Here is a 26,748-nt window from a genome sequence, read left to right as displayed (position 1 = left end):
CACTTTGCTAACCCTCCCCGCCTCCTTTGTCTTACCCCGTCGTTAACACCCCTGACTCCGCTGTGTTTTGTTGCGCAGCCACGGACAGCCTGTGCGCGTACAACTACTACCTGGCCGTGCATCCGATCACGGCGAGTGTACCTGATCCAACCGCAGAACGCGCACCATTCATTCAAGAATCAAGTCGCGTGCGCCAGATCGCAACGTGCGGCGGAGAACTTCAGAGCGTGGCGATCGCCGACAAGATGAGTTGTCTGCCTGAGCGACAGAGGAAGTGCGGCGACGGCGGGCTGGGCTATCAACCCAAACTCAGCGACGAAGGTAGCGAGGACACGGTTCGCGACGGGGGGCATGGGGGGAGAGCAGTCGGAGGGGGCGGACATGGCGCGGAGAGGTCGTCGGAGGGTGACGACACGCGGCGGAGAGGTCGGAGGGTTTGAGCGACCGCGGGGAGAGGGTCGGAGGGTGCGGGACACGCGGGGAGAGGTCGGAGGTTGGGGACACGCGCGGGAACGTCGGAGGTCGGGACACGCGGGAGAGGGTCGAAGGCGGGGACACGCGCGGAGAGGTCGGAGCTGGCGGGACACGCGGGTGGAGAGGTCGGAGCTGAGGCGACACGCGGGGCGAGAGGTTTGGAGGCTGGTGGAGAGACGCCCAGAGGGGGGAGAGGTCGAAAGGCTGCGGGACACGCGGGGGAGAGGTCGGCGAGGCTGCGCGAAACACGCGGGAGGGGGGTGAACCTTGGTGATACCCCAAATGCAAACACCGAGCCTATCTGCTGAACTTTGACATGATTAAAATTACAATATTAGATAAACATTGTTTTAGCTAATAGACGTTTAGGCTGTTGATATTAGAATGTAGTCACCATTAATGGCAGAGTAATACGTTTGTTAATCCGGTTAGTAGTGGTTGGTAAGTCAATATCAGCAGTTATAATTTAGCATTTAAGTAGGCGCAAAAATCTACATTCCTGCGCCGTCCTTAAAGCGTTTGGCCTTCACAAAACGGTTACACTGCTACTTTGCGGACGGATTGACCGATCCGCATGGGCAGGTAACAAGACTGAGCACATCAACACGATCGTCGGCAAGCGACAGTTAGCTCGGCAGCTGGAACGCGTTCACTGCAGCCGGGCCCCATCACGGCTTCAGCGAGGTAAACGCTACAGCATTGTCGCTCCACAGAGCATTCATCGTCACAGAACTCTGTCAATTGCTAGAGTAGTTTATTCGTTGTCGTTATATTTCGTTATCGCTATTCGTAGATTCCTCATTCGTTATAATTAGCCGATAGGTGGATATTTGCGGCGGTAGTAAATACATCTTTGACGGCGCATTCAAACCGCCTAAACAGCCGTTTCAGTGCAATTCGTCGCTTGCCCGAAACGAGCGTTCATCAAGAATCGCCGTAAATGTGCCACGCGTGTTTACCTCTCGCCATTCGTTCTGTTTTCCTTGGCGCAGTTCCCTACGTGCGCACAGCGGGGCTTGCCCGCCATGCGCTTCAAAAGCTGTCCATATAGCATTTCCCCATTTTATGGGATTCCCCCACGCGCAGCCGAGCTTCGAAGTTTCTCTATACATTATCCTTCTTATGGATTTCCCGCACGCCGATCCAACTTCAAAGTTCCCTACTGCATTCCCCCTGGCTTATGCGATATCGCGACGTCGCTTGCAGGCTTCAATTCCAGTGCCGACAACAGTCGCCGTGACCCGATCGACCGCAGCGTGTACATCACGGACAGAACACCGTATACATGCTCACGCCAGACGGGCTACCGAAGATCGTCGCCGGCACGCCGCTCACTGTCAGTCGGCACGGAGCATCAGCGGGCCGACGAGCGACAAGGGCGGACCGCCCATCGTGGCTCGCACCGATCCGCGACATGAGCCTTCTCGCCCGCTTGGCGACCTACTACATCCCGAGACCGACGACCAGTTCGTGCGCACAGGCGTGAATCTCCAGCGAGAGATGGAGCGGAGGCCGACGCCGGACGCTTGTACGTGCGTGTTGAGTGCGCATGAGAGCGCGTAAGGCGTGTGTAGAGGCCCATGTGCTTTACTGCGCGTAAACTGGTTATGGGGAAGGAAAAATATCAAATACATGAAGTCGTCTAGTTGATGGACGTCCGACACTTCACGAACTGGACTCTCGTTAGTTCCAATTATATGCGAAACCTGCCTATGAACTGCCCGAACTTCATATATAAACCTAACTGCAAACTCAACCAACCAAACAGAAATGTAGCCAGTAAATTAGTAAGTTTACCTCCCCCGCCGAGATGAAATTGGTAACTAAACTACGTTTCGGCTGTGAGTGGATGAGGAGCGAGAGACACCCCCGTGCGACGGGTTTAGCAGCTGCTATTGTAACGTTGATCCTTACCCTACGTTACAGATCAGAAAGGTGTCGACGGATGGAAAGACTCTCCGTGTTCGCCGCCGGCCGCTCGCCGCGTGCAAACCTGTCAGACACGACGTGCATGTGTTACAACATGGCCGACGCCGAGCGCGCTCAACGCTGCCATCAACCACGCCCAGCGCCAATCACATCACCCCGACTCCAGCGTGCCACGTAGCGTCGCCTCCGTAACCTGAGGATACGCTCCATCGCTAACGACCATACCAGCGCCGAACAAGTGCATGCCTCAGCACCGGAATGCACGAGAGGGGTAGTAGCCTGTATTGTGTACCGCCATACCCTACACTACCCATATGCGTTGTTTGACAACGCACAAACACCGCTGTACACTTGAAAACGCAGTTGTGTTCTAGAGAAAACTCTACCATTCGCCTATATGTTTGTTAGGAAAACAACACCGTGGAAACTTATACGTGGGTGTTATAGGAACATTTTACCCAGGCACCTCCGTACGCCGTTGTACAAGCACAAACGCCGTGGTACAAATTACAAACGTGGTTTTATATAGTATCCTCTAGCCGTTTTGCTCAATGAGTCATTTACAAGAGCAAATCGTAGTGCCTCATAAGTCATCAATCAGCAGTGATAGAGTCTCAAATAATCTCATAGCAACAATAACCACGACCACTGCTACTCATCGATAATAAGTATAATGCACAGGTGTATCATAAGACGCGCTACGTATATATAATAAGTATATATATATATATATATATTTATATATACGCTTAGAATATATCAAGCTTCCCAAACAATATACTCCGTGTCCGTCACCGCGGGCACGGAATTCGTAATCTTATCTTGATGGAAACAAACGCGATCAGAATGAGATCCTAGGGATCACGCTTAGTTGTTGCATGGTCTCGCAGGTCTGCCGGCGCTATTCCCGAGTCGACCCCCACTCCCACTTGATGGCTGTCCGTGTTTATGAATTCAAGGAAACCAGCTGTACGAGGTCTATCACCCGGAGACGCCAGGAGATCTACGTATTCAATCGCTTCGGGTCAGCAATTACTTCACGAAGAACATCATTGACTGAAGGGCCGCTATACGTGTTTCACTTACAACGTTAACTCCAGCCTACGGCAGGCTGAGCAGAGAGTCACGACAGCGGGCAGATAAGGTAAATGTTAGGTAGTTTAAGGTCAAATAGTAGGTAAATTAGGTAAATAGTACTAATTAAGGCCAATAGCAGGTAATGTATAGTTCAATAGGCCAGGTCAGAATGGAGGCCAAATAGAAGGTAAATAAATCTGGCAAATAGCAGGTCAGAATAGGCCAGGCTTCTCGCGTCACATAAACATGGTCGCTTCATTACAATAGCATATAACACTGAAACGTTCTTATGCAGCCCCATCTATCACATTGCTCTGACAGTAAAATCGATGTAAAATAGGGCCGTACAACGCAAACTTAGTGAAAAAATGACAGCACTATTAAAACTTAAAAGATACATTTACATCAGAATAGAAATATTTTGAAAAAAAAATTTTATTTAACATCTATTAATTTTTTGAAACGAAAACAGATATGTTCAACATTGATTTTAAACAAAACTAATATATAATATATTTATTACTTTATTTATTAATTTATTATATTTGTTTATTTATATCACCGAGCACATTTTCACAAGCGAGAGCGAGCGCTAGTGATATTCAAAATCTTCGTGTTTACTTGAACGAAATTTGCTTCTGCCCAGATAGGTGTCATATACCGAGACTACAGCGCACGGTGACAGCATCGAGACGTCTAACGGGCATGCGGCTAGAGCTCGCACTCTCGCACAATGGGCTACCTGGCCACTAATCCAAGGTCGCAAGACGACGATGGAGTTTACTATGATGCCGCCAACACGCGCGCCGTGCTGGACGGCCAAGTCCAGCTCTAACGGGAGAGCGTGTACTCTACAAGCACGACGAGACATGGGCGTCTCAGCGACGTGTTGCTGCCAACACGGAAGGTGCGTTCGCCGAGGTTGATGTGTAATGTGTGTGTTGGTATTAGGTATCTGTTTCACGAATGCGCAAACATTCGCGAACGCACACTACGCACGCGATACGCACGGTCCCATGACACACGTCACGCGCAACGACGCACGCACGCACGCACGCACACGCACGCACGCGCGCGCGCTTAACGTGTTTCTAACTAATTTAGCCTTAATTTATGTTTCAACTTTCCCGTTTGGGCTTGGAATTATAATATTTCGCTGGTTAACAATGACGAATAACAAGAATGATTGGAGACGTGCCTCGTATCCTTAACAAATAAGTCACGCATACACTTCAGCACGTCGCGAAATACGCATCGACCTCACATGTAAACGCGCTAACCAATCGTAACTGCTGCGACCTGTTACGCGGTATTGTGCTGAAATGACCTGACAACGTGGCTCCGATAGTAACGCTGAAGAGGACGACCATGAAGGTGTCTGAGACAATCATCCTGCCCAACAGCCTGGAGAAAAACACAGGAATACACGAGAGCAGAGTAGCTGCTGCATTGAAGATCACTCCGTCATGGAGACGCCGGGCTAGCATCACAGTCACCATGGAAATCGGAAGCCACCCACTAATGGACAATTCCAGTATTCACGTTCCGCCGTCAAAAGAATAGGTAAGCCATTCAACGATTAGTTGCCTTGTGTAGGGTGTAGACTGATAGCAAGGAGCGATGAGGTGAAAGCCAGAGCACAGAGTCAGGAGAAGAGAGCAGCAGAGAGAGCAGAGAGAGAGAGAGAGAGAGCCGAGAAGGGAGAACAAGTGCGGAGCAGAGGAGAAAGAAGGCAGAGGGAGAGGGAGGTAGGGACTGAGAAGGAATAGTACAGACACACAACAGCACTTCAACACACACACACACACACACACAACACACACACACACACAACACACACACACACACACACACATACACACACCCACACACACACACACACACACACACACACACACACACACACACACAACACACACTCACACCCCCCCCCCACACACACACACACACACACACACACACACACACACACACACACACACACAACATCGACACCACGACACGCCAGCACGCACGCACGCACCACACACACACACGACACACACACCACACACACACACACCAGCACAACAGTCTAAGCGCGTCCCATTATTTCTTTTTATAGTGTGTTTTGACATATGCTTTCTCCTGATACGACCTTTCTAAGTATAGTGATGCCCTTGAATGTGCTGCTGGGTAGGGGTACTGAGCCATGAGGCATGTTGGGTACATTAGTGCATTTTCTGTGGCAGGTGACCGATTGGACAACGGATGCAGCAGCAACCGGATCGAGATGGCGTTACTACCATGCGCAGAGATGCAGCGGGTTCCAGTCAGACGTGGGGCAAGATGGCCGTAGACTCAAGGTGAGTTCTCGACAAACCCTGCTTTTTCTTCATGCTCTTCTTTTCTTCATTCTGGAACCGTCTGTTGCTTCACTCGTGAACAGGTATTTACAATGCAAAAGCATGGTTCGATGAATTGTTACCATGTGGAAAATATTGCATCGTGATAATGCGAGAAAGTAATGGCATCATGATGGAAAAATGAAATCTATGATGAGTTATTTTATACGATAAATTTTTGTATTTGAAACGTAAGATTGAATGCCGAAACGAAGTCAGTTGCTTGATCCCACATGTGGGAGATACATCGGCGACCATAACCAGTGTCCCGTCATCAGCAACACTCAACAAATTTGGTTTACTGATGATTGTATAAATTACCCAACTTTTTTTTTAAAACAACATTTGTTCGTAAACAGTTAGAAACTATCATGAAGAATAATGCCATAATTGCCGCACATTGACTTAGCGGTATGACATTATTAGACTCATGATTCAATAACTATTTGTGACGCTTCGTGACAACGCTCCCATAGAACCTTTCATCAATGTCAAGATCACTTTAAATTCGGGTATATACGCTATTGCACGCTAACGACGAATTTCGGCCGCCTTTAATCTATTTAACATTTAATTAATTGCCACTCGATTAATTGCAGCAAAATTGGCGGACACAGCATGCGGTAAAGGTGGAGTTCGTGATCGCGAGGAGCGGGCAACGAGACCTGTTCAGACAAAGGAGACGCGCAGCAGCTTGCTGACGACTCAAGTACACGCAGGTTGGCCAGGCCCGTGTCTCATCTTGGCCGACCGCATGCGCAGACTGGGAGCTGTATTCTTTCCTACAACACTGCGGGGACGGTCGACAGGAGTGCGCGCGGGCAACGTCTCATGAGGAGTACAACTACGACCGCGACGGGTCGTCTGCTGCTGGTGCCCTACCAGCGCGCAATGAAGAACTGCGCCTACACCTTAACGGCGACACTAGTGCAGGTATGCGTCAAATTGGGTATTCTTGCATATTTCTGTTTCTGTTTCTGTTTTATGTTTATGGTTTATGTTTAGCGTTATGTTTATGTTCATGTTCATGTTTATGTTTATGTTTATGTTTATGTTTAATGCCTATATTTACGTCGAATTCTATGTTTACGTTTAACCTAATCGTCACTTCTCTCTCCGTTTCTGACAGCCCGTCAAGGTACGGCTACCTGGCGGCGAGCTAGTAGCAGCTGCAGCTAACGACGCAGCGAGGGCAACCTGGCCGTCAGGTCACCGATGCAACGCGCGCCGTGCACAGCTACCAGCTGCTGCTACTCGCTCGGCTTAACCTTGCGCAGAGCTCTTACCACGCGGCACCGCAGTTCCGACGTCGTTTCATACTAGGACTACGACAAGCGACCGGTCGGCTGCTGCCGCCCGTCTACCGATGCAACCAAGGCCCGCTACTGCATCGCCTACGACGACCACGCGCTGCTGCGCCGAGATCGCATTCGACAGCACGGCTGATTAAGTACGACTACGACGACCGCACGAGGCCTGTGAAGTCCTGCATCAGATGAGTCATGGAGTTACGACGCGAGATGACCGCGACTACAGGCACGTCGGGCTGAGGACGACCGAGATGACGTGTACAGGTGAGAGCCGGGGTGGTAAAGCCGAGGACGGCGGTGACACGCTTGTCTTCATGCTGGGGGGTGTGTACGACCTAAACATGAACATAAACGTAAACGTAAACATAAACATAAACATAAACATAAACATAAACATAAACATTGAACATAGTGGTAAGAAACCCCAATTCTGACGCTACCTGCACGTTGTCGCCGTAGGTGTAGGCGAGTTCTTCATTGCCGCTGTAGCGCACCAGCAGCAGACGACCCGTGCGGTCGTAGTTGTACTCCTCGTAGACGTTGCCGTGCCGCCACTCCTCGAGCCGCCCCGCAGAGTTGTAGGAGAGGATTACAGGCTCCCAGTCTGCATGCGTCGGCAGCAGAGACACGGGCTGGCCAGCCTGGTTGTACTTGATCGTCAGCAACTGCTCCTGCTCCTTGTTGAACAGTGTCTCGTTGCCCGTCTCGCGATCGAACTCCACCGTTAGCATGCTGTCGCCATTTTGCTGCAATTAATCGAGTGGCAATTAATTAAATGTTAAATAGATTAAAGGCGACGTAATTCGGTAAGGTGCAATAGGATTACCGAATTTAAGTGATTGTGACATTGATGAAAGGTTCTAGGGAGCCGTTGTCAGAAGCGTCACAAATAGTTATGAATATCATGAGTCTAAAATGTCATACCGCTAAGTAAAGTGCGGCAAGTTATGGCATATTACATTCATGATAGTTCTATTTGTTTACGACAAAATGTTTGTTTAAAAAAAAAGTTGGGTAATTTATACAATCATAGTCAAACCAAATTTGTTGATGTTTGTGATGACGGGACACTGGTTATGGTCGCCATGTATCCTCGGACATGTGTGATAACAACTGAATTCGTTTCGCATTCAATCTTACGTTTCAATTTATCGTATTAAAATAATCATCATAGATTTCATTTTTCCATCATGATGCATATTTCTCGATATATCACGATGCAATATTTTCACATGGTAAATCATGCGAACATGTTTGCATTGTAAATACTTTCAGAGTGAAGCAACAGAGCGTTAGAAGAAGAAAGAAGAGATGAAGAAAAAGAGGGTTTGTGAGAACTCACCTTGAGTCTACGGCCAATCTGCCCCACGTCCTGACTGGAACCCTTGGCATCTCTGCGCAGGTAGTAACGCCATTCGATCCGGTTGTGCTGATCGTGTCCAATCGTCACCTGCCACAGAAATGCACTAATGTACGCACAGCTCATGATCAGTACACTACCCAGCAGCACATTTCGAAGGGCATCACTAACAGAAAGTGTCGTATAGGGGAAGAGTATGTCAACCACTATAAAGGAAATAATGGGACGGCTGTAGACTGTGTGTGTGTGTGTGTGTGTTGTGTGTGTGTGTGCGTGCGTTGCCGTGCGTGCGGCTGTTGCGTGCGTGCGTGGTAGTGAATGTGTGTGTTGTGTGGTGTGTGTGTGTGTGTGTGTGTGTGGTGTGTGTGTGTGTGTGTGTGTGGGTGTGTGAGTGTGTGTGTGTGTGTGTGTGTGTGTGTGTGTATCTACATTCCTCCTTCAGTCTCCTCCTCCCCTCCTCCCTCTCCTTCTTTCTCTCTCTCCCCTTGTCTCTCCCCTTCTCGCTCTCTCTCTCTCTCTCTCTCTCTCTCTCTCTCTCTCTCTCTCTCTCCTGACTCTGTGCTCTGGCTTTCACCCTCACTGGCTCCTTGCTATCAGTCTACACCCTAACAGGCAAACTATCGATTGATGGCTTACCTTCTTTTTGACCGGAACCGAATACTGATTGTCCATTAGTGGGTGGCTTCCCATTTCCATGGTGACTGTGATGCTACCCGGCGTCTCCATGACGACGGAGTGATCTTCAAGCAGCACTACTCTGCTCTCGTGTATTCCCTGTGTTTTCTCCAGGCTGTTGGGGCCAAGGATGATTGTTTCAGACACCTCATCGTCCCTCTTCAGCGTTACTATCGAGCCACGTCTGTCCAGGTCACTTTCCAGCACAATCCGCTGTAACATCGCAGCAGTTACGATTGGTTAGCGTGTTTACATGTGAGGTCGATGCGTATTTCCGACGTGCTGAAGTGTATGCGTGACGTATTGTTAAGATACGAAGCACGTCTCCAATCATTCTTGGTTATTCGTCATTGTTTAACGCGATATTATAATTCCAAGCCCAAACGGGAAAGTTGAAACAATAAATTAATGGCTAAATTAGTAGGAAACACGTGTTACGCGCGCGCGCGTGCGTGCGTGCGTGCGCGTGCGTGCGTGCGTGCGTGCGTGCGCGTGACGTGTGTGCATGGGACCGTGCGTACGCGTGCGTGTGTGCGTCGCGAATGTTTGCGCATTCGTGAAACAGATACTAATACACAACACACACATTCACACATCAACCTGCGAACCCACCTTTCCTGTTGGCAGCACCACCTCGCTGAGACGCCCATTCTCGTCGTGCTTGTAGAAGTACACCTCTCCGTTAGAGCTGAACTTGGCCGTCAGCAGGCCCGTGTTGCCATCATAGGTAAACTCCATCGTCGTCTTGCCGACCTTGATAGTGCTCAGGTAGCCCATGTGCGAGAGTGCGAGCTCTAGCCGCTGCCCGTTAGACGTCTCGATGCTGTTCACCGTGCCGCTGTAGTCTCGGTATATGGACACCTATATGGCAGAAGCAACATTTCGTTCAAGTAAACACGAAGATTTACTAATCACCTACCGCTCGCTCTCCTTGTGAAAATGTGCTCGGGTGATATAAATAAACAAATAAATAAATAAATAAATAAATAAATAAATAAATATATATATATATATAGTTTGTTTAAAATAAATGTTGAACATATCATGTTTTCGTTTCAAAATTATATTAGATGTTAAATAAAATTTCAAAATATTTTATTCTGATGTAAATGTATCTTTTAAGTTTTAATAAGTTGCTGTCATTTTTTCACTAGTTCGTGTACCTATTTTACATCGATTTTACTGTCAAGAGCAATGTGATAGATGGGGGCTGCATAAGACGTTTCATGTTATTGCTATTGGTAATAAAGCGACATGTTTATGTACGCGAGGAACCACCTGCCTATTCTGACCTGCTATTTGCCGTATTTATTTACCGACTATTTTCCTTATTCTGACCTGCTATTTACCTTGTTTATTTACGTATTATTTACCTTATTCTGTCCTGCTATTTACCATATTTATTTACGTATTATTTACCTTATTCTGACCTGCTATTTACCTTATTTATTTACCTTCTATTTACCTCATTCTGACCTGCTATTGACCTTAATTACCTACTATTTACCTTAATTACCTACTATTTACCTTAATTACCTACTATTTACCTTATTCTGCCCGCTGTCGGTGACCCTGCTCAGCTTGCCGTAGCTGGAGTTGACGTTGTAGGTGAACACGTATAACGCCTTGCCAGTCATGATGTTCTTCGTGAAGTAATGCTGCCCGAAGCGATTGAATACGTAGATCTCCTGCGTCTCCGGGTGATAGACCTCGTACAGCTGGTTCCTGAATTCATAAACACGGACACCATCAGTGGGAGTGGGGGAATCGACACGGGGAATAGCGCCGGCAGGCCTGCGAGACATCGCACAACTAGCGTGATCCTAGATTCATTCTGATCGCTGTTTGTTCCCCGATCAAGATAAATTACGATTCCGTGCCCGCGTGGACGACCACGAAGTATATTGTTTGGGGAACTATGATATATTTAAGCGTATATATAATATATATATATATATATATATATATATATATATACGTAGCGCGTCTATGATACGCCTGTGCATTATACTTTTATGAGAGTAGCAGTGTCGTGGTTATTGTTCTATGAATTATTGAGACTTATCACTCTGATGATGACTTATGAGCACTACGATTGCTCTGTAAATGACTCATTGAGGCAAAGGCTAGAGGATACTATAAAACACCCACGTTGTAGTTGTACCACGGCGTTTGTGTTGTAACAACCGTACGGGTGCTGGGTAAAATGTCTCCTATAACACCCACGTTGTAGTTGTCCCACGGTGTTTGTTTTCTAACAAACATATAGGCGAATGGTAGAGTTTTCTCTAGAACACACGCGTTTCAGTTGTACCACGGTGTTTGTGCGTTGTAACAACCATATGGGTAGTGTAGGGTATGCGGTACACAATACAGCTACCACCCCCTCTCGTGGCATTCCCGGTGCTGAGCACTCACTTGTTCGGCGCTGGTATGGTCGTAGCGATGGAGCGTATCCTCAGGTTACCGAGGTCGGCTACGTGCACGCTGGAGTCGGGAGTAATGGTGATGGCGCTGGGCGTGTTGATTGCAGCGTTGAGCGCGCTCGCGTCGGCCATGTTGTAACACATGCACGTCGTGTCCTGACAGTTGCAGCGCGAGCGGCCGCCGGCGAACACGGAGATCTTTCCATCCGTCGACACCTTTCTGATCTGTAACGGTAGGGTAAGGATCAACGTTAGCAATAGCGCTGCTAACAACGCACGGGGGTGTCTCTCCTCCTCATCCACTCACCCGAACGTAGTTAGTTACCAACATTTCACTCGGCGGGGGGAGGGTAAACGTTACTAATTTATGGCTACATTTCTGTTGGTTGGTTGAGTTGCAGTTAGGTTTATATATGCGGTTCGCAGTTCATAGGCAGGGTTCGCATATATTGGAACTAACGGAGAGCCATTCGTGAAAGTGCGGACGTCCATAACTAGGCGACTTCATGTATTTGATATTTTTCCTTCCCCCATAACAGTTACCGCGCAGGAACAGCACAATGGCCTCTAACCACCCTTCGCGCTCTCTCGCATCACACGCACGTACAACCGTCGGCGTCGCCCCGCCTCTCTCGCTGGAGATCTCACGCACCTGGTGCACGAACTGGTCGTCGGTCTCGGCGATGTAGAGGTCGCCAGCGGGCGAGAAGGCCATGTCGCGGATCGGTGCGAGCACGATGCGGTCCGCCTGTCCGCTCGTCGGCAGCTGATGCTCCTCCGACTGACAGTGCAGCGGCGTGCCGGCGACGATCTTTACGTAGCCGTCTGGCGTGAGCATGTACACGGTGTTCTCGTCCGTGATGTACACGCTGCGGTCGATCGGGTTCACGGCGACTTTGGTCGGCCACTGGAATTGAACCTGCAAGCGACGTCGCGATACGCATAAGACAGGGGGAATGCATAGGGAAACTTTGAAGCTCGGATCGCGTGAGGGAATCCATAAGAAAGGGATAATGTATAGAGAAACTTCGAAGCTCGGCTCGCGTGGGGGAATCCATAAGAATGGGGAAATGTATATGGAAGCTTTGAAGCGCATGGGGGGAAACCCCGCTGTGCGCACGTAGGGAGACTGCGCCAAGAAAAACAGAAACGATGCGAGAGCTAAACACGCGTGGCACCATTTTACGCGATTCTTGATGAACGCCTAGTTTTCGGCAACGACGAATTTGCACTGAAACGGCTAGTTAGCGGTTGATGCCCGTCAAAGATATACTTACATACCCCGCAAAAATCCAACTATCGGCTAATTATAACGAATGAGGAATCACGAATAGCGAATAACGAAAATAACGACCACGAATAAACTACTCTAGCAATGACGGATTCTGTGACGGATGAATCTCTGTGGAGCCAATGCTGTACGTTTACCTCGCTGAACGTGATGGGCCCGCTGCAGGGCACGCGGTTCCAGCTGCCGGAGTACTGTCGCTTGCCGACGATCGTGTTGATGTGCTCAGTCTTGTTCACCATGCGGATCGTCATGCCGTCCGCAAAGTACATGTTACCGTTCTTGTCGAAGGCCAAACCTTTAAGGAACGGTCGCGAATGTAGATTTTTTCTACTTAAATCTAAATATAACTGCTGAATTGACTACCAACCCTACTACCTAAACCGAGATTAAAAACGCATTACTCCGCCATTATGTGACTACATTATAATATCACACCCTAACGTCTATTTAGCTAAAAAAAATATTTATTAATATGTAATTTAATCCATGTCAAAGTTCAGCAAGATAGCTCGGTGTTTGCATTATGGGGTATCACCAGGTTCATCCCCCGCATCCCCCGCGTGTTCCCAGCCTCCGACCTTCTCCCCCGCGTGTCCCCAGCCTTCGACCCTCTCCCCCGCGTGTCCCCAGCCTCCGACCCTCTCCCCCGCGTGTCCCCAGCCTCCGACCCTCTCCCCCGCGTGTCCCCAGCCTCCGACCCTCTCCCCGCGTATCCTCAGCCTCCTACCCTCTCCCCCGCGTGTCCTCACCCTCCGACCCTCTCCCCCGCGTGTCCTCACCCTCCGACCCTCTCCCCCGCGTGTCCCCACCCTCCGACCCTCTCCCCCGCGTGTCCCCCCTCCGACCGTCTCCTCCGCCTACCTTTCGGTCGGCTGAGTTTGGCGTTGATAGCCAGCCCGCCGTCGCCGCACTCCTCCTTGTCGCCAGGCAGACACTGCATCTTGTCGCCGACGGCCACCTCGAAGTTCTCGCGCACGTTGCGGATGCTGCGCAGCGACTTGATCTTGATGATGGTGCGCGTCTGCGGGTTGGACAGGTACAGCTCGCCGGTGATCGGATGCACGGCCAGGTAGTAGTTGTACGGCAGGCTGTCCGTGCTGCGGCAACAAAACACACGGAGTCAGGGGGTGTTAACGACAAAGGAGGCGGGGGAGGGGGTTAGCAAAAGTGGCATGCACGACAACGACACGCACGCGTACGTGCACACTCACTCACGCACGTGCGCACACACGCACGCGCGCACACGTACGCACGCACACCTCAACTCGCGTATAGCGATTACTACAGCCAAGACCATATAAACCCTGGCGGAAATATACACGCTAAATGCCCCCCCCCCTACGGACTTTACACGCTCTTCCTACATCTCAGCTCGTGTATAGCGAATAGTACAACTCACCTCAGCTCGAGTATGGTGAACACTTGACCGTCGGGCGTGATGCGACGCACCAGGTTGAAGTCGCCGACGTAGATGCTGCCGTCGGCGCCGCTCGCCAGCGCTGTCGGCGCCATCATCGTCGTCTCGTGCATCGAGCCGGAACATCCGGAGCTGCAGTCGAGGCTGCGTCGCTGCCCCGTACCGACCATCGTGTGAATAGTCGGCGGCTGATCCTTCAGGTAGACGTTCGTGCCGTCGCCCATGTGCAGGATGCCTGAGGAGTAGGCGCAGCGGGAGAGTGAGCACGCGCGCTTACACGGCGAGTACCGGGTAGTAGATGTGGAGTTACGTTACTCAGCCGTCACGCGAGATGCGTTACGGAGCCGTCATGCAGCGATCACGCGAGGCGTGAGTGTTACGGAGCGGTCACGCAAGATGCGAGAGTTACGGAGCAGTCACGCAGCGATCACGCGAGGCATGAGAGTTACGGAGCCGTAACGCAGCGATCACGTAAGACGTGAGAGTTACGGAGCCGTCAGGCAGCGGTCACGTAAGACGTGAGAGTTACGGAGCCGTCACGCAGCGGTCACGCGAGACGTGAGCAGCCTGTTCTGCTTGCATCTATGACAAATACGACATACGCATATTCGCTCTCCTATGACACTATTTGTCATAGGAAGAATCTTCCTATGACAAATACGACATACGCATATACGCTCTCCTATGACACTATTTGTCATAGGCAGATTCTTCCTATGACAAATATTGTTGTATGTGTTGTGCGCAGCATAGGGGTTTAGGAGCATTATTATGAACGCAAGCAGTGAATTTCAGTTGTAAAGCGGAACGAAGTTGACTCGCCAATATTTTGTCGTAGGAAGAATCTTCCTATACAATACTATCGTAATAGTGTCATAGGAAAGCGTATATGCGTATGTCGTACTTGTCATAGATGCAAGCAGGACATGTTGACGTGAGTGTCACATGAGATCACGCAAGACGGGAGAGTCACGCAGCGGTCACCACTATCAGCAGGTAATCTCTAATTCTATCACCGTAATTAAATAAGAACCAAATTATCGAGATTAATTCGAATGAAATGGATGAGATGATAACGTTAGCGGGGTACACGCATGTATTAATTAGTAAGGTGAGAGATTGCAGGAGCCCCACTAACCGCTGATCACTGTCAGGTGTGCTACTGAATGTGTAGTCTTAGCCAGGCTAGCTTCTGCTTGTTAGCACAACGCTGCTGCTGATTATTGGTGAGCGCGCGTGTGGAACTCATGTTACCCATGAGCGGAAACGCGTGAGGAACAAATTTTTTTTAACGTATTATGAACGTATTATTGTGATGGCACATGAAGTTGAAGACGAGTGAGCAGCGCACACTCACCCTCTCTGACGTTGTATCTGTGGTGTACGTCCAGGTCCCACTCGCCTATCTCTGATATCTCGATGTCGTAGCCGCTCAGACTTGTCGTCTGTGTGTCCCAGAACACCTCGTTGCAGTCGCCGTACTTGTAGCCAACGCTTACTGCACGCGAACAGACACACACACAAACACGATCATATAGTAAACTGTGTAATAACCTCTTCTTTTTTCCACTCTTCTTCTTCTTCTTCTTGTTATTATTATTATTAATATTATTATCATATTCTATATTATAAAGTAACAACGATAGATTCGAATTAATAATAAATGGGGGTGTTATTTCTCTTGATAGTTTTAATGTATCTGCTGTCTGCTCACAGGGGCATTGGCTAATATGCTGTGTAACGTTTGAGATGGATAAATGATTGGACACGATGTTGATCGAACGACTGGTGTGAATGAACCTATGAGAATGCGGACTTACCTCTGGCCGTCACTATTCCGTACACTCTCTGTCGGTAGATGTTTCTACGGTTCCAGGCATAAGTGAACTTCAGCGATGGCTCTGCTTCTAGTGTGGTCTCATACTTTACACCTTCCACCTATAACATCGAAGAAACTCAGCTAAGTAACGTTAGGAAACATTAAATAAGAAATATAATATACAATAACATATCGCAAAAACATGAAAAGCATATAGAGGCCTGTTATCACGAGTTATCTCATTGGCGCAAACAAACCTCCAAGACTCCCCCTGTCCCAGACACGCACGCAGCCCTCACAAACAAACAAACAAACAAACAACAAACAAACACACACACACACACACACAAATGAAAATCCCCAACCCTATCCACAACCCTAACCTTATCGTCACAAAAGTATCGCTCTAATTCTTTATACGCCTTATAGAAATGCTTGGTCTACACAACCAGTGCTAACCCCGTCCACGTACCTCCACCCTCACCACGACCGTCTGCAGCGTCTCCGGTAGCGTCGGCGGCGTCAGCTTCATGATGAGCGTCGACAGGTAACCGGACATCTTGCTGCTGTGGTAGACGAGGTTGAGCCGCGTACCTGGGATTGGCACGCGCTCCTGCAGCACCTGCGACTCGGCGAGCACGGCGCGCTCGGTCGCGCAGCCGCCGCGATGCGACATCTGCCACGTCGACACGACGACCGGCTTCATCACGTGGAAGTCGTGCACGGGACAGCGCTCGCCCGCGTGCTCGGCGACGAGCGCGGGCGGCGCTGCCGACGTCGGCGTCAGGACGACGGCGTCGACTGTGACGATCTGGTTCCAGGGCACCATGACGGCCGTGTCGGCGGTCTGGTAGGGCGTGCGCTGGAACTGGAGGATGATGGTGCCTCCGCCGTTCACGAGGAGATCGTACCTAATAAGGGCGAGAGAGCGAAGGTTAAGTTTAGTTCACGACACACCGTACGACCGACATCTCTCAACCCTGAGTGAGACAGAGGGGGAGAGAGGGAGAGAGAGAGAGAGAGAGAGAGAGAAAGAGAGAGAGAGAGAGAGAGAGAGAGAGAGAGAGAGAGAGAGAGAGCGAGAGAGACGGTTAAGCCAATGACGCTCGGTACAGCTTACAGCTCTCAACCTCAAGATTAAGTGATGAAGACGATTAATAACCCATGCATGACATGAGGTTCAACAAATGCTGTAACTTAACATAAGTAAAGGTAAAGGTAAAGGTTGAAGAAATTTCTACCAACATTCGCTGAACCGTGCGACATGCCGCGTGTTGCAGATATCATCAAGAGCTAATAATACCTAGAGTGTACAACGGAAAAACGGGAAAATAGTTATCGTGGAAAAACCGAACTCTCACAAAGCAACCTTACGGCGAGAAGGATGCCTGGACTCGATGTGGATCCGAAGCCCGTAGGCCTGTGAGAAGAAGTTTACGAGCAATACTCAGCCTAGGAGTACGTATTGACAATTCGGTGGCTCGTGTTATAGAGAGCAAAGAATTGCTGCTTAATGCAATACGCATAAAACTATCTAAAGACCGCAGGCAAAGTAGAATAAATGCCCGGGGTGAAATAGCACTCATTTTCCCGTTTTTCCCGTGTACATACTAGTATATTAGCTCTTGATATCATGCGAGGTAACTTAACGATGAACGGGTTCGAGAAATAGAGAACTGCTTCAAGCTCAACAGATCTACCAACCAATGTGTTGTTTAACCGCTTTTATGTTAAACGAATTGGCAACATATCTTGAAGCATGTTCATCGGGTTTAATCACTCGTCACTAAGCTCTAGTAGCTACATACGCCCCGCGTCATTACCTGCGCGCAAGCCTGCGGCAGTTACATGAACGCGGCTACTAGACTCGAGCTCTCAACACTGTGCGCTCTGCCACTCTCGCTACTTGCTGTCCTGCCACGCACTCTTCGATCCATCGGTCTTGCTGCGTAAGCGCACGTCATTTATTCGCACTATTCCAATTCGCGAGGTACATCTCTTCTCTCATACAGTCACGCTAACTTGATACTCATTTTGTGTAATCTTGTCGTAATTAATGCTCCCTATTCGCATCCCGTATACCTACCCGTTACATTACCTACAGGTATATGCATCTCGTATCTCCAACCGGATAAACCTCAGTTAAAAATCTACCGACGAGCAAAAGGAACCGAACACCGCCCCGCCGCACATGTGCCCCCCCCCTCCCGCCACCTTATCTCGCCGTGTGTTCGTTTCTCGCGCCGCTAGAGGTCGCTGGCCGCTCACCCTGCCATCCTGTCTCGTGATGTGAGATCCAAACAGGCGGCTCGTTCATCACGCTGACCCTGCAACGCCGACGACGGCGCAGCCGTGCATGGTTGAACGACTGACCCGATGAGATCCTCGGATCACTGTCGCTGGCCGTTGCATGCGTCACTCTGGTGGGCGTAGCTCTGCACGCTGCCTCCTCGACGAAGGAAGCCGTGTCGGTCGTTAGAAGGACCGTACGGGCGAGCCAGAACAGAAGGCGATGAGAGAGGAGGATAGGAGAGAGAGAGAGAGAGACCCAGCGACGGACTAGAATAGAGAGAAGAGAGAGATAGAGAGAGAGAGAGACACGCGACGGACAGGTAGAGAGAGAGAAAGAAAGAGAGAGAAAGAAGAGAGAGAGAGAGAGAGAGAGAGAGAGAGAGAGAGAGAGAGAGAGCGCGAGAAGGCGAACGAGAGAGGGAGAAGAAAGAGAGTCAAATTAAGGCTCCCGCGTGCGCTTAGACGCCTTTCCGTGGCCGAACACAGACAAAAGCTATATGTTAATTAGACAAGGCGTCCGAAATCTCACGCCATTGTTCGGCAGACATACAGCGCGAAGTTGTGCTGACAGGTTTGACCCACTTTGTCGACGCGGGACGCGGCAAGAAGCTATTATGGACCAAATATCCGCATAATGATTACCCGGTATTAATTGGCAATAGGAGGGCGACTGTAATCACCTAATTCGGCTGTATTTAACACGACGGGGATCATGGTACATAGTTATAAAAGCGAGACGCTTTCGGGATTACAACTGTTGATGCGCGCTTCATCGCTCTCCGTGTTTAGTGGCGCGTGAGATATATGCCCCCGTTATGCCTGATAGACCCGAGTGTCGGGATCGTTCACCCGCGGTCCACTCAAAAAGTTGTCGAGGATTGAAAATGGAGTGATCTATCGTCCGACAACACAGGGTCGCACACGCCCCTACTGTGTAAGCGAAGTTAAGACATATTCGTCTGTGGATTTGTGTTGATTGGAAAACAACTGCACTTCGCGATCGAGTATTAGATCCTAAGCGCTCGCTAGAATCGACTGATATAATTTTATATGGATTCCGGCTTTGCAGTTGTTGTCTACTCATGCATGATTTGTCTGATTAGCACGGTGCACACTGTGTGTGAGTAATTGTGAGAGACCCTGGTCTGTATCTTACCTGTGATCGCTGGGTGGTTTGCCGCCGTCAGTTACACCGTCGTCCGGTCCGGCTGTGCCCGTGCGCGCACAATCGTACCCCCGTGGCTGGTCCTTGACACAGCTGCGCGGCTTTCGCGAGATGCCGTCTCACTGCAGCACCGCATCCTCACAAAGTCCGTCAGACCGTCTGCACCGCCACACACGCACACTCACAACTCAATTGAAAATCAATATAGTATGTATACAGCTCTGCTCTCTCGCCTCTCTCTCTCGCTCTCGCTCTCTCTCTCTCTCATCTCTCCTCCTCTTCTCTCTCCCTCTCTCCATCTCTCTCTCTCTCGCGTCCTCTCTTCTTCTCTCTCTCTCTCTCTCTCGCTCGCGCTCCTCTCTCTCTCTCTCTCTCTCTCTCTCTCTCTCTCTCTCTCTATATATATATAATTGTATATATTATATAGGTGTCTCTATATATTTCCACGGTCACAACACAGCCACACCGCTTGCATTTGCTCTCTGGTTAAAGTAAACACGTCACGATGAGTGTGCATTGTTATACTTATTATGTTATGCGAAAGAAAAGTAGTAGCACTATTTCCTGTGACGTAATTACTTTGCGCCTACAGACGTGGATAATATAACACTTGAGATTGTAGTGACGATATGAGTTCTCTTAATCCCCCTCTTATATTCCTCAGTGTCAAGAGTCATGCTAAGGCGTTGCTGGGTTAATATCCGAGTACCAACAAGAATTAACTCTGCCATTTTTCCGAAAACCCACTCGCTTTCATATTTTCGCTCTCTGGCAGTCGGTCGTGCCCAATGTTTGGTAGGTAGGTAAGTAGGTAGGGAGATAGGTAAGTAGCGCGCTGACTATTGTCACTCACCGTTGTCGTTGTCAACCCTGTCATTGCACTCCATTTCCTGCGGAATGCTGCAGCCAATGCCAGCCCACGAGGTGAAGCAGCCACACTCCCATTGATCATTCTCCTGCTTGCACGTACCGTGGCCGCTGCAGCCGGCTGGGCAGCCGTCTGTGTGCCAACAATACAGAAAGTTTGCGTATTAGTTCATCATTTTATCATGCTAGCACGTAGGACAATATAAATTCACCCATTAATCGACCTGAATTTACAGCCATTAATTGCCTTACGTAAATGCGTTCTACATTATTAGCACACAACCGCAAGCACGCACACATGCACGCGCGCACACACACACACCCACACACATATACACGCAGACGTACGCACACACGCGCGCACACACACACGCACACGCACACACCCACACACATATACACGCAGACGTACGCACACACGCGCGCACACACACACGCACACGCACACGCACACGCACACGCACGTACACACGCACACGCACGTACACACGCGCGCACACACACACACACGCACACGCACACGCACACGCACACGCACACACACACGCACACGCACACGCACACGCGCGCACACACACCTTATCGAATGAATTGCTACACTCATGACTGCAAGAATGATCCTATTCTAATTCCCGAGATGCACAATTTAGTGCACGTAATGCATGGTGGTATTTTTTTAATCCAAACATGCAGAGCCTGCATTAAAAATGGTAATATCTTGCAAGCTTACAAACAATGACACCCATGCATCCCGTCGTTAAACTGATCAAGAGAATGGATGTGTGTAACGACGTAACAATTGCAGGTCTATAGTCTCTCGTACCTAGCAGGCAGTGATTGCCGTTCCAACCCGGGTGACAGGTGCAGGTTCCGTTGTCGCATGTGCCGTGGTGCAGGCAGCGCGGGTCGCACGTGCGCACGTCGCACTCCGGCGCTGTCCAGCCACTGTCGCACTGACAGCGACCGTTCTGACACACGCCGTGTTGACCGCAGTCCACTGCGCAACGCTCTGTAAAACGGCGGCACGTGTGGTCAGAGTACTGCCCGAGGGGCTGAGTGCTGGACACACGAGAGGGTCCAGCGATGGGCATACCGGGGATTAAAGGCAGCCTCCCATTTCTAGCAATTAATTAGCAATGAGCCATCATTCAAGGCTGCTACTGTTATTCTTGCCCAAGACGCTTACGTTACGCACACGTATGGCATCTGCTATCTTCATAAATCCTATAGATATTCTCCTGAGAAGGTATTAAGTTAAGCTGGAGGAGAGTGAAGAGGGGAAGATGGGCAGGGGCAGGGGCATTCATACGAGAAACGGACAAAAACGACGTTTTAACGCGTAACAGTACAGCATTCGCAAGGAGCGTACATCTCACGCACGCACGCACGCACGCACACACGCACGAACGCACGCACGCACGCACACACACACACACGTAAGCACGCACGCACGCACGCGCACACACACACACACACACACACACACACACACACACCACACACACACACACACACACCACCCACACACACACACACACACACACGCATACCGCACATAACATGTAAACAAGGCGGACGCACACACGCACGCAAAACACGACAGCGCCTGAAAACGAAACAAGCGTAGGATTAGACACACGACAGGCGAACAGGCGACACGTGCGCGAAAGCAGACGTGTGGCCGACTAGTGATAATTGCATCCGTAGCTCTCGTGTCCCCTCGCCATCTCGCGACATTAGCGCTCGCTGACGGGTGACACGGCGATGTCATATACTACACATCGTAGCATATCGACAAAGAAGACACAGACAGTCACGACACAACAGACAAGCATGCGACAGTGTTGATGACATGCTCAGACGACGACACAGGCATCGATATTTTGTTCGGCATGGCGCGTGGGTAAATGATTGTGTGTGTGCGCGCGCGTATGTGTGCATGCGTGCGTGCGCGTGTTACGTACGTATTAGGGAGCGGGAGCGGTGCGTGTTACCTTCTGAGCAGTCGGCACCCGTCCAGTTTGGATCGCAAATACAGATGTCAAGGTCTTCCCTGTAGGTGCCGTGATTGGAGCACTCCTTCTTGCACATTGCCGCAGTGTCAACGACACCGCAATCGTCGCCGCGGTAACCACGGTAACACAAACAAGTGCCGTTTGCACACATGCCATGGCCGGTGCAGTCAGGTGAGGGGCAGTCAACTGTAAGTGCAAGCAGGTGAATACACGTGCTACGAGGTGTGCGAAGGCGCATATCGACTCTGACCGTTGCTTTGCGGACGCTTCTCAGTGCAGAGGGAATCGGGAAAGCGAATTAACTCGAAGTTTCCATTCGATTTTGTTCGTAACCCTTTATAAACGCCGAGCTGCCTGATGGAGAGATCTACTACTCATAAACATTTCACTTGGAGCAACTCCGAAGTAGTTTCGCATTCCCGATTTGCTCTCGCCGACAGTGGCTTACAACCAGCGGTCGTGTTTGAAGGTCCCGGTCACCTGTGTGCTAGGATGTATCGCAATCCGAATTGCCGGGGTTTGGGGGCGATGATTTTTGCATGCAGCGGCAGCGGAGCGAGAGAGCTCTACTCGAGAGAAGCGAACGAGTCTACGTTATAAATGGCGCTGAAGCAATTAAAAGCGAGCGAATGGAAAAGGAAATGCAACTGAAACGATCGCGTAACGTGTGCTAACTCCCAAAGCGGCATAGCTAACAGTGATGATTTAAAAAAAACTAACATCTAATATTTATTTAGATTATGCCATTGAGGCATGAGAACTCTTTCGATTGCATGCTGTCAAAGAAGGCAACTGGCTTGCGGGCTGGCATATTCATTAATCATGAGCATAGTGTAGGGTTCGTAAGCCCCTACGAATTTTCAAAGACGAAAGCCAGTTGCCTTTTCAACGTTCGATCATAGCAAATAAATTTCATACGTCCAACAACAACTAAATACGACATTTACATATGACTTAGTCGGCGACGTCGTCTGCGCGTTTCAGCGTTCACTTGTTTTCAACCGAAACGCTCTCGACTAGGAAGCGAAATGGCGAAACAAGTGAACGCTGCAGACAGCTACATTTTCCGCTTTCTATGCGTAGCGGCGATGTTTAGCTAGTGCGCTGGCGCCTGCACTAACCTTCTGAGCAGTTTTCTCCCTTGTATCCGTTGAGACAAATACAGGTTCCGTCGATGCATCGCCCTCTGCCGCTACACATGGGATCTGCGCACTGGTTAGACGGGATGTCGCATTCCACGCCCTTCCAGCCTGGGTGACACTTGCACTCGCCACGGTGGTAGACCCCGTTAGAGCTGCACAGTACGGGACAGACGCCTGCAGCAACACAAACACCGTGCCATTAGACGTACACCCGAGTGAACACCGGTCAATTGACGGTGAATGATTTGATGGGTTTCTTCCCCTCTCTGTCCGTCGGTCTCTCTTCCTCTTTCTCTCTATCTTTCGTTCTCAGTATTACTCTCCCATTCCGTCTCTCTCTGGCCCACTTCTATCTCGCACTTATTTGTTCTTCCCCGTCTCTCTTGATATCATGCGAGGTAACACGATGAACTGTGGTTCGAGAAATAGAGAAACTGCCTTCAAGCTCAACAGATTCTACCAACATGTGTTGTTTAACCGCTTTTATGTTAAACGAAGTTGGCAACATTTCTTGAAGCATGTGTCATGGGTTTAACACTGCACTAGCTCTAGTACTATAGCCCGCGTTCATTAACTGCCGCAGGCCTGCGGCAGTTAATGAAACTGCGGCAGGCCTGCGGCAGTTAATGAACGCGGGCTATAGTACTAGAGCTAACACTGCACCAGCTCTCGCTACTCTGTGCCCACGCACCTTCGGAGCACGTTTGCTGCGAGAGTGCACGTAATTTATTCGATAGCAAATTCGCAGGTAATCTCTCAGGTAATTAGTACGTACTGATAAACATTTTGTGTAATCTCTCGTAATTAATCCCTATTCGCATCCCGGAGTACCTACCGGTTATCATTACCTACAAGGTATATCATCTCGTATCTCAACCGCGGGATAAACTCTCAGTTAAAAATCTACCACGAGAAGAAAAGGAACCGAACACGCCCGCCGCACATGTGCCCCCCCCCTTCCCGCCACATTATCCCCGTGTGTTCGTTTCTGCGCCGCTAGAGGTCGCTGGCGCGCTCACCTGCCATCTTGTCTCGTGAGTGTGAATCCAAACAGCGGCTCGGTCATCACGCTGACCCTCACGCCGACGACGGGCGAGCCGTGCTGGTTGACGACGTGACCGATGATGACCGACACTCGGCTGGCGTTGAGCGCACTCTGGTGGGCGTAGCTCTGCACGCTGCCTTCCTCGACGAGGAAGCGCGTGCGGTCGTAGAAGGACGCTGTACGGGGCGAGCCAGACACAGAGGGCGATAGAGAGAGAGAGACAGAGAGAGAGAGAGAGAGAGAGAGAGAGAGAGAGAGAGAGAGAGACAGCGACGGAGGTAGAGAGAAGAGAAAGAAAGAGAGAAAGAGAGAGAGAGAGAGAGAGAGAGAGGGGCGAGAGAGGGCGAACGAGAGAGGGAGAGAAAGAGAGTCATAATTAAGCTCCCGCGTGCGCGTAACGCCTTTCCGTGGCGAACACAAAAGCTATATGTTAATTAGACAAGGCGCCGAAATCTCGACGCCATTGTTTCGGCAGACAACAGCGCGAAGTGTTGCTGACGCGTTGACTCACTTTGTGGACGGAGACGCGGCAAGAAGCTATTAGGGTAACAATACCTGGCATTATGTTACCCGGGTATTTAATTTGCAATAGGAAGCGACTGTAAGCACCTTAAAATTCCGGCTGTATTTAACACGACGGGGATCAGGAGCATAGTTAGGAAGCGAGGAGCGCTTTCGGGATTACAACTGTTGAGCGGGCTTCATCGCTCTCGTGTTTAGTGCGGTGAGTATTATTGCCTCCGTTAATGCGAAGACCCGAGGCGGTGATCGTTGCACCGCGGTCACGCAAAAAAGGTCGAGGATTGAATGGAGTGGGATCTATGCCGACAACACAGGCCACACTGCCCCTACTGTGTAAGCTGAAGTTAAGACATATTCGTCTGGGGATTTTGTGTTGGATGGGAAAACACTTGGCACCTCGGGGATCGAGTATTAGACGAAGAGAGCGCTCGCTCAGACGTCGACTGATATAGTTTGATATGGATTCGGACTTGAGTTGGTTTGGTCCTGAGCTAATGATGATCTGTCTGATAGCACGCACACTGTGTGTGAGTATTGTGAGAGACACTGGTCTGTGATCTTACCTGTGATGCTGGGTGGTTGCCGCCTCAGTAGCACCTCGTCCGGGTCGGGTGCCGTCGCGCACATGGCGTGGTCCTGACACACCGTCTCACTGCAGCACTCTGCATCCTCACAGTCCGTCAGACCGTCTGCAAAACATAGCCACAAAGGAAATCCATCGCATAATCCAATAACTGAGAAACCACCGATCCATATTTGCTCCCTAACGCTGACCAGGCTACTGCATTAGAGAGAGCTGCGCTAGTAAACTGCACTAGTAACACTGCACTAGAAACTGACTAGTAAACTGCACTAGTAAAGTGCACTAGTAAACTGCACTCGTAATCTGCAGCGGAGAGCAGTATGAGATAGCTGCACTTGTGAATTGCACTAGAGATCTGTACTAGAAAGCTAAACTAGTAAACTGCACTGGCGAGCTGCACTGGTGGTCTGCACAAGTGAGTTGCACTGAGCTGCACAAGTGAGTTGCACTGGAGCTGCACTAGTGAGCAGCACTAGTGAGCTGCAATGGTGAGCTGCACTAGTAAGCTGCACTAGAGAACTGCACTCGCGAGCTGCACTAGAGAACTGCATGGAAGTCGAAGTGCCTATTCATACAGTGAAATGCAAGGCCGCAAATTAGTTGAGACTTCAGTGACAGCAGTTAACAAAGATGGATGGATAAGAAAGATGGTTACAGAGAGAATAGGGGGAGGAGAGGGAGATACAGAGAGAGGGAAGAGAGCGCGAGATAGTGAGATAAAGACGAAAGAGTGGAAAAAGAGAAGAAATCAGAAGTAAAGAGATCAGAGAGAGAGAGAGAGAGAGAGAGAGAGAGAGAGAGAGAGAGAGAAGAAAGAGAGAGAAGAGAGTGAGAGAGATAGAGAGTGAGAGAGAGAATAGAGATAGAGATAGAGATAGAGAGAGAGAGAGAGAGAGAGAGAGAGAGAAGAGAGAGAGGAAGAGAGAGAGAGAGAGAGAGAGAGAGAGAGAGCGCG

The 26,748-nt window shown here is 49.8% G+C and overlaps 1 protein-coding gene across 1 annotated transcript in view; it reads right to left on the bottom strand.

Annotated features, from left to right (window-relative positions):
* LOC106814295 (teneurin-m-like) overlaps positions 1-26,748 on the bottom strand; it is a 109,147-nt gene that overhangs the window by 12,000 nt on the left and 70,399 nt on the right. Inside the window, exons 13-32 of the mRNA XM_014818598.1 lie at positions 23,623-23,817; positions 22,481-22,687; positions 21,310-21,495; positions 20,473-20,619; positions 19,689-19,778; positions 18,011-18,107; positions 17,532-17,582; positions 16,635-17,073; positions 16,164-16,281; positions 15,701-15,841; positions 14,326-14,578; positions 13,788-14,023; positions 13,064-13,221; positions 12,288-12,554; positions 11,628-11,860; positions 10,757-10,934; positions 9,822-10,070; positions 9,171-9,422; positions 8,517-8,624; positions 7,615-7,920 (exon numbers count right to left, since the gene is read on the bottom strand). Coding sequence (XP_014674084.1) covers positions 7,615-7,920; positions 8,517-8,624; positions 9,171-9,422; positions 9,822-10,070; positions 10,757-10,934; positions 11,628-11,860; positions 12,288-12,554; positions 13,064-13,221; positions 13,788-14,023; positions 14,326-14,578; positions 15,701-15,841; positions 16,164-16,281; positions 16,635-17,073; positions 17,532-17,582; positions 18,011-18,107; positions 19,689-19,778; positions 20,473-20,619; positions 21,310-21,495; positions 22,481-22,687; positions 23,623-23,817 — 3,911 coding nt within the window. The remainder of the gene's footprint in view (positions 1-7,614; positions 7,921-8,516; positions 8,625-9,170; positions 9,423-9,821; positions 10,071-10,756; positions 10,935-11,627; positions 11,861-12,287; positions 12,555-13,063; positions 13,222-13,787; positions 14,024-14,325; positions 14,579-15,700; positions 15,842-16,163; positions 16,282-16,634; positions 17,074-17,531; positions 17,583-18,010; positions 18,108-19,688; positions 19,779-20,472; positions 20,620-21,309; positions 21,496-22,480; positions 22,688-23,622; positions 23,818-26,748) is intronic.

Source organism: Priapulus caudatus, unplaced genomic scaffold (assembly GCF_000485595.1).
Source record: "Priapulus caudatus unplaced genomic scaffold, Priapulus_caudatus-5.0.1 Scaffold26, whole genome shotgun sequence".
Lineage (NCBI taxonomy): Eukaryota > Metazoa > Priapulida > Priapulimorpha > Priapulimorphida > Priapulidae > Priapulus > Priapulus caudatus.
This window is presented reverse-complemented; position numbering and strand designations above follow the sequence as displayed.